At 48.4% G+C, this 8,467-nt stretch overlaps 1 protein-coding gene across 3 annotated transcripts in view; it reads right to left on the minus strand.

Moving 5' to 3' along the window:
- The window catches only part of Igsf5 (immunoglobulin superfamily member 5), a 39,086-nt gene extending 30,905 nt beyond the window's left edge, over positions 1 to 8,181 (minus strand). The window contains exons 1-2 of one of the 3 annotated variants that reach the window (XM_059277081.1): positions 7,751 to 8,181; positions 3,889 to 3,965 (exon numbers count right to left, since the gene is read on the minus strand). In XM_059277081.1, coding sequence (XP_059133064.1) covers positions 3,889 to 3,946 — 58 coding nt within the window. In that variant the 5' untranslated portion in view covers positions 3,947 to 3,965; positions 7,751 to 8,181. Of the gene's footprint in view, positions 1 to 3,888; positions 3,966 to 5,347; positions 5,465 to 7,750 lie in introns of those variants that run through there. The other 2 variants (XM_059277079.1, XM_059277080.1) reach the window with 2 other exon arrangements.
- Between the last annotated feature and the right edge of the window lie 286 nt (positions 8,182 to 8,467).

Here is an 8,467-nt window from a genome sequence, read left to right on the forward strand (position 1 = left end):
GCTGTGAGTGTCCATCAGAGGGCTCAGCCTCTCTGCCTTATTGGTCCTGAGGCCAGGGACCAGGACTGCTGGTAGATACATGGCCAATGCATGCTTCCTTCCACTCTCCCCTAGATGAGAAGCACTGACTTGAACACCATTCCCTAGAAGCTCACAGTCTAGAAAACAAGGTGGATAACATCCTGAAGAATGACACCCCAGCATGACCTCTGACCTCCACATGCATGCACACACATGCACACCCACATAAACACACACAATGGAAACAGTCTCCTTAACATAAGAAACTTCCTGGATTCGGTTAGCCAGTATTTTATTGAGTATTTTTGCATCGATGTTCATGAGGGAGATTGGTCTGTGATTCTCTTTCTTTGTTGCATTGTTGTGTGGTTTGGGTATCAGGGTAACTGTAGCCTCATAAAAAGAATTTGGTAATGTTCCTTCTGTTTCTATTGTGTGCAAGAATTTGAAGAGTATTGGTATTAGCTCTTCTTTGAAAATCAGCCTTGGTGCAGTGGGAAGGGGCTTGGTCCCGCCTAGGCTCAGTGTGCCAGGCTCTGCTGACTCCCCATGGGAGACCTTGGTTTGGGGGATGTGGGGATGTGGGATGGCTTGGGAGAGAGGGCTGGGGGTGGGAGGAGGAGGTGGGATCTGTGGGTGGTATGTAGAGCGAGTAGAAAATTTCTTAATAAAGAAAAATGAAAACAAAAAAAGAAACTTCACAGTCTATACTAATCACCTCTCCATTTTCCTAGTCCAGTGTGATACTCTATCTTGACATTATGCTACAGCCTCAGACCCCACACTGCCTCCTTCTTACTCAATCTTTGTAGTGAATGGGAAAGCAGGATGGACATGTGGCTAACAGCTGGGGAGAAATAAGGGATGGAGAGTAGAGGGCAGACAGAATGGCCCTGGTGATAGGCCTTCAGAGGAGACAGAACCAACCACATTAGATGATGGAACCCACTGAGGAAGAGCAGAACGAGAAGGAGGGGGTCCCGAGAGGAGCCCAGGCAGGTCTGAACTGTGTGCTGAGCTTCTGGGATAATGACAGAAAAAGCCAATGTCACTTCTGGGCTACCAGCTGCACCCCAAAACATCCCTGCACATGCAGCCAGGGGGAGCATCTCAAAACAGGTAGGGTTTTTTTTGTGTATAGCATCCCCACCTTACCTCCATACTCCAGATGTCTAAGAGTCCCATTACTTCAGGTAGACCAGATACTCCTTCATAAGATCATACTCTAACACCAAACTCATCCCCACAGCAACTTTCTCTCCATCTCCAGTTTGTCCCAATTCTACCCTTGGGCCACCAGACATTCTTAAAGTACCAAATTTATCAAGTCTTTCTGGCCCAGGGCCTTTGCACATGAACAGCCTGGAATCCAGTCTCACTTGCCCCTGGGTTCCTGGCCCAGTCATCTGCCCTGGGGGATACATCTCAGACCATCCTGTTTATGCTAAACTGTCCTACCATGGGCTCTCCACTGAGGTTTCTTCAAAGAAACTGACACAATGGTGACTTAAGTGTTTTGTTTCTTTGTTCTCACTCAATGCCTGTTTGTCCTTCTAGGCTCTGGTGCCTATGACTCAACTATGTGACACTTATCAGGGGTTCAGTGAATATTTGCTGAGCAAATAAATGAGGTAACCAAGACCTATGTAAGTTATGAGATTATGGGCAAGGTAGGGAGGAGGAAGGAGGGGATGAGAGGTGAGAGGAAAGGAAGGGAGAGAGGAGAGAAGGGAAAGGCTTGGTAGAGCCCTGTGGGCATGTGGAGCTAAGTCTGTAAGTGAAGACAACTCAACTCAAGACTTTCCGGGATGAAATATCTAAGGGGTGGTATCATTATAAATTCCCCCTGGGGACTCTAAAGCCAGCCCATAATACTCTGCCCTCCTGATGCGGCCATCTTCAAACCTCAAACCAGATCCATCTTGATTCAAACCAGTACTTAAGACTCAATATCCATAAATATATATATATATGGTTATATATATATATATATATATATATATATATATATATATATATATATACCTGTGTTGTAGAATATTATTTTAAGATGTGTTGCATTTGTTTATGTTGCATTTGTTTAACTCTGTGAAGCTGTGTTACTTTGCCTGTCTAAAATACCTGATTGGTCTAATAAAGAGCTGAATGGCCAATAGCAAGGCAGAAGAAGGATAGGTGGGGCTGGCAGGTACAGGGAATACATAGAAGAAAAAAGAGATCAGAAAGCAAGAGAGATGAAGGAGCAAGAGAAGGAGGAGAGGAGGACATGTGGGCCAGCCACCCAGCCACACAGCCACACAGCCACACAGCCACACAGCCACACAGCCACACAGCCACACAGCCACACAGCCACAGGGTAAGAGTAAAAATAAGATTTTAGAAGTAAAAAAAGGAAAAAGCCCAGAGGCAAAGGTAGACAGGATAATTTAAGTTAAGAAAAGCTGGCAAGAAACAAGCCAAGCTAAGGCTGGACATTCATAAATAATAATAAGACTCAGCGTGTAATTTACTTGGGAGCTGGGTGGTGTGCCCCTCAAAAGAACAGAAGCAACCAACAACATTTCTGATTATATATCTTTCTGATTTTATATCTATGATTTTATATATATTTCTAAACTATACATATATCAGAAAAACTAAGCTCAGAGTTCATCCAGTTCTTTCCAGTCATTAAAGGATCTTTGTAACCTCAAAGTGCCCCTACAGTTTGGATTAATGGTGGCCTATTAGCCCCAGGCTCAGTCCCTAAAATGTTCCCAGACCTGATGTTCCTCTCCATATGTCCAGTGGGCCCCTACAGACTGCTCCTTACTGTGTGCTGTTAGATGGGGGACCCTCACACCTTTACCTCTGGACTCCTCAGTCAGGTGCTCCTAGGCTTCACGTGCAAACACACCCAAAAGTAGAATTTCCCAAACCTGACCCTCTGATACGCTGCCATTTCCTACTTAGTTTCACGTCCGTTGACACCATCACACCCAGGCTCTTAAAGCTCAGTGTCTACCCATCCAGAATGGAGCACTCAAGCTTCTGAAGCACAAACAAGCATGGCCGCCCACACAGTTAGTAGACCTGGGGGCATTTGGGGAGCCGAGGGACAGATGGAGCTGCTCATTGGGTGTTCTTGTCTCCAAGTGGATATAAGGATGAGTCAGTTTGTGACAAGTCATCCAGGGCACTTTAGCCTGCAAATGTCCCTGCCTTACTTCTACTCTTCTATGAGAGCATGCCTCCAAGTTGCCACAATAGGAGACACAGAGAAAGCCAGGTCCCAGAGGCAGTGGACAAGGAGTCAAGACCTAATTAACCCAAAGCTGGGTGCAGAGACTCTGAGGGTTTTGAGACCTTCAGAGTCAGTTCACCCCCGTCCACATGGGCCTTGGATCCTCAGGAGTCCACCCTAGCTGATGCCCTGAAGGACTCCTGTTGACAAGGCTGTGGTGAGGGTCAGAGACATGCCACATTATGAGGCTTGGGGATCCCACCCGAGATATCACAAAAGTCAAGAAGACACAGACAGGAGACAATCTTTCCTTGAAAGATACAAAGAGATTGACGAGGTGAGAAGCAGGTGGGAAAGATATCTCAAAAAGTGAAACAATTCATGTGACAGACAACCTCAGGTACCTCATGGAGTAAGGGAACATCCTAATGGGGGCCATGTGGGGGTCAGAGGCACTAAGGGGACCTTTTTGGGGTAGAGTTACAATAATAGGAACGAGAGCTCCTGAGGGGGTGGCCATGAGACAGAGAGGCAGAGGCGTGCCCGGGGAGGACCAACTGTAGCCGATCCTGCGGCATCTTCTGTTCACCCTTCCTCCTGCCCTGCTTTTGAAGCCTGTAAACAATCCACCCACCCACACCTACCTGTCAGCCCAGCCAGGATGACCAGCACAGCCAGGACACCTCTCCAGCTGCCCTCCATTTCAGCATGATCTTCCTCACTGAAAGATGAAAGGAACAGGTGATGTTTAGAGCCAAAGGGATCTACCGTGCCACTCAGACACTTTGGACACCTCTGGGATCATTGCCATCTAGGTAGGGTAGCATTCTCTCAGAAGATGCATTTGGGGCTCATCACAGAACCACGGGTGAGAAACTGGGCATGGCCCCTTCACTGTGTTCACATAGACCTCTGAGAACTCTGGTACAGCTCACTTTAGAGAATCTCTGAAGGACATGACCTAACTTTAAGCCCATGTATAGCTGACAAGACTCCAACAGAACAACCTGACTCAGAGTTTCTGGCCAAAAGGTACAGCCTGGTTGCCTGCTCTTCATTTTCACCTCCAAGGCAAACACCTGTCTGTCATGAGCTCACAACCTCGTAAGGGAAGATAGGACTCAGTGAATAAATCATAGTAGAGGCAATTAGAAGGTGGTGAGGCATGGGAAGAGAAAGAGAACCAGTAGAGCGTAGCACACAGGGGTTGGCCATCACTTCAAGCAGGTGGTCGTGGACAGGCTCCCGGCAGCAAGCACGTGCATGTTAGTAGAAAAACAGAAGAAATGGCAGGGGCAAAGGGCATGTCTGAGGAGCTGCAGAGAGGGTCCCGTGCGGAGTGAGGGGTGGGTGAAAAGGGTAAGGTCATACTCATGGAGGTTGAGGCAGATGAGTGAGCCCTGTTGGCCGTTTGACAGCACAAGAGGTTCCCCTTGGGTCCACCCTCCTCCAGACCCCTGCTTCTTTGATGACCCACATGCTCACCACCAATCCTTCAGGGTTTTTCCTTTTGTTTTCCCTTCCCACAGCATGTGCATCCCCCTGGCGAGCTTGGCACTAGCTCGCTGCACACTGAATCATTGTGAGTCATCTACAAAACCATTGCTCCTGCCCTCAGGACAGGGCCTGTTTCCCGGATTTTTTTTTTCCCAGCACTCACTTGCAGAGCAAAGACACAGGAAGCTTCCAGTGTGGGCTCCACAGATACCACAGCCTGCTGACACCTGGTCCCTCTAAGCTGAGCCGTGCTGGGTCCCCGCAGGACTCTGGTGGTGGGATTTTGTAACGTGGACACACCTGTCCAGTCCCCTGTGCTCCTTTCTGCCCTGCTGGGCCCAGAAGCACCACAGCTGGCACAGGGTCCACGCCGGCAGAGGAAATGACTCCCACCTCTCAGGCTGTGCATATTCCAGGTGTGAGGACAAGAGTTTCCATTCCCGGGCAGCAAAGATGCTGAGGCCTGTGACTCACCCCTTACACCTAAACTCATCTCCAGGGACCCCAGCTCAGGAAGAGGGATAGGGTGGGGTTTTGCTCCTTTGTCTCTCTGATGTATTTCAAACCTCAGCATGTACACTGAACTTTAACTACCCACATTCCTACCTTAGGGTTGAAACACCTCCACTAAGGTACCGTCCTGCTGTGGGCCTGAAGTCCTTAGACAGAACTGGAGAACGTGCCTCCTCCACAGGGGTCACCTGGCAGCCAAGCTGCTACTGAAGTCACAGCCTTCTGAGACTGATGCCTGAGCCCAGACCCAGTCTCACAAAGTGGGGAGTAAATCATTTGCTAATTTTCAAGTTCAATTAACACGAGTTCGCAAGGAAACTGCTCTATCGGTCACCTGGAATGCCCGGCCAGCAGAAGAGGAGACTCCACTGCCCGGTTCTGAAAGCTGCCGCACAGGCTTGGTTGTTGTTGCTTTTGTTTGGGTTGGTTGTTTGTTTTGTTTTGTTTTGTTGTTTTGTTTTGTTTTAGAATAGGGTCTTGTGTAGCCCAGGCTGGACTCAGAGATACTGGGGTGCAAAGCATGTTTTCCAGCTCCTGACCTCCTGCCTCCATCTCCCCAAGTGCTGAGGTGACGAGTCAGCTCCACTATTCCCAGCCTGGAATTTGCATATTTCACTGAAAGCCACAGATCATTACCGAAGTGAGGGAAGGGCAAAGGTCATCAGGAAATGCCTCAACCACCGATAAATGGGGTGGGTCAGCTACAGCAGAAGGGCATGTTCTTTAACCTGGGGAGAACTCCCCTTGGGAGCTTCCTACCTGCCTGTGTCACTCTGTGTGTCCCACAGACCACTCTCTCCGCTGCCCCATAGCTGTTCCAGGCCAGCAGCAGAATCCAGGAGTCAGCAGTGAGGCCACTGCAACAGGACGGACATATGGACACAGCATTTGAGAGTGTGTGCAGGCACTGACATCATCAAAAATGGACATTTAAGGATAGCCAAAATTATGTGTGATTTAATTAAGTATGGACCTACGCCAGAAATCTTTAGCTAATACCCCTGTGGGGGTTGACCCAAATTTGGGGAATATTATTTTAAGAAAGATCTATTACATCCACTTATGCTGTGGAATAGTCATTTAATTATACAAAGATGAGTTGCATTCTTTTATATTGCATTTGTTTAACTCTGTAAAGCTGTGTTACTTTGCCTGTCTAAAACACCTGATTGGTATTCTAATGAAAAGCTGAACAACCAATAGCTAGGCAGGAAAGAGATAGGCAGGGCTGGTGGGCACAGAGAATAAAAAGAAAAGTGAGAAGAGAGGAAGGAATGAGGAGAGGAAGAGGAAAGGAGGACACCAGGGGCCAGCTACCCAGCCAGCTATGGAGTAAGAAGGAAAGAAAGGTATATAGAATAGAGAAAGGTAAAAGCCCAGAGGCAAAAGGTAGATGGGATAATTTAAGTTAAGAAAAACTGGGTAGAAACAAGCCAAGCTACAGCCAGGCATTAATAAGTAAGAATAAGTCTCCATGTATTGATTTGGGAGCTGGGTGGTAGGCCCTCAAAGAGCCAAGAGTAAAAAAACCAATGACACCCAAACCTGAGACTCAAGTTCTCATTCATTTTGTTGCAGAAAGCTTTGTTTGAATGACCTACTTTTAGTTGAAAAAAAAAAACTGCCATCTTTTCAAAAACATAAGTCTAATTAAATTTTGTTAACATCCTACCCAACCTTCATTGGCCTGACAAGCGGGACAAAAAAAAAAACCACCCAGAAAACCTGACAGGTCTCCCCAGTAGCTTGAAAGAAAGACCATGAGTCTGCGGTCTCATAATGCTCGCTCCTTGCTTTTGAACTGCTGAAAATATTTTATACCGGACCTTCCAAAGGGTCTAAACATGCTGTTTCAGGCAGAGCAGAGGGCCAAACGCTTCTCAGGGACAGGAGAATTGTTTGGAGTAAAGCTGAGCAAGGGACTCCCTCCAACTGACCTCCTCCAGTGCAAGATCCCAGCGTTTCTGCTACACTTTGGAGCCTGCAACTGCACACTGCATTCAGAACTCCTTCCTCACCATAGCATCTCTCTTCACCAGGATCCTGCCTCCTCACAGACTGCGGCCTGTCTCTTCACTGGGGCCCTGCCTTCCCTTCTGACCTGCCCTCTCAGAACCCCCAATGGCAACAGAAGCACCCCATGAAGCTAACCATCAAGGGAAATAGCAATTTACAAGTTTGTCCAAGGAATGAGGAGACTGCTTCCGCAGCTTGTGAATCTGAGACCCTCCTCTGAATACCAGCAGAGCCCTAGCATATCCCCAGAACAGCTCTGTACAAAAAGGGAAGCTCACTAAAAAATTGCTAGAAGTTTTGAACCCTAAGAGCAGCCTCCCTGTTTAATTTTCAACCCCGTGGAAGCTGGAAGGCAAACACTCTGGGCATTTTTGTGGGGAGACCCACCAATGGCCTATCAGGAACCCATGGAGCCCTGAAAAGAAACCCACCGGCCAAATGCTCATTACAGGATTGCCACACTGGCCTTGCCTCCCTTACCTCAGGCAGGTAAATTTCTGTATTCCAGTCACACAGGGCTTCCTGGCTGTTGTCTGCACTCCACACAAACACAGGAACACTTCTGACTGGGCACTCCTTACCTGGTAACAGGAAGTGTCTCGTGAAGTGGCCCTATCCTGACTGTGGCCCAGGCTATAACCACGGAGGTGCAGAATGGTATGAGCACCCTTAGCTGCAGGGACATTCCCTGTTAACCATTAGCCAGTCCAAACACAGGAAGTCCAGGCCCAGGCTGAGAAACAAGAGGCGGAGCCTCCACCCTGACGGTGGAGCCTTTTCCATTCCTGGGGGTCAAAGCTGCCCATATCCTTGTTCAGTCCTTTGCCACCAGCTGGAGTCTGACAGGCTCAGTCAGCCCCAAAGGCTGAGCCAAAACACCTTGGCCTGGCCATCCACCTGCCTCTAGCAGAGCCCCAAGGTCTGGTGAAACCGGTTCCCTCCCCGAGCAAACAGGACAGCCAGAGGAGCAAAGCCTTGGATACAGACAAAAGCCCTAGGGGTGGGTGAGCTGGGCTGACAGCCTTTAGGAGTGTGAGCTGAAGTTCCTGGAGAAAGTTTCCCCGTAAAGGCTCTGCAGACTGCCTGGCATGGTAGGAATTCCTGATTGTGAGAAGTAAGAATGTTGTAGATCAAGAACCAGCTTATCTTGGGCTGCCTTTAGTCCCCTTGGTAGCCACCCATCACCCATCTCTCTGT

This window comes from Peromyscus eremicus, chromosome 12 (genome assembly GCF_949786415.1).
Source record: "Peromyscus eremicus chromosome 12, PerEre_H2_v1, whole genome shotgun sequence".
Classification (NCBI taxonomy): domain Eukaryota; kingdom Metazoa; phylum Chordata; class Mammalia; order Rodentia; family Cricetidae; genus Peromyscus; species Peromyscus eremicus.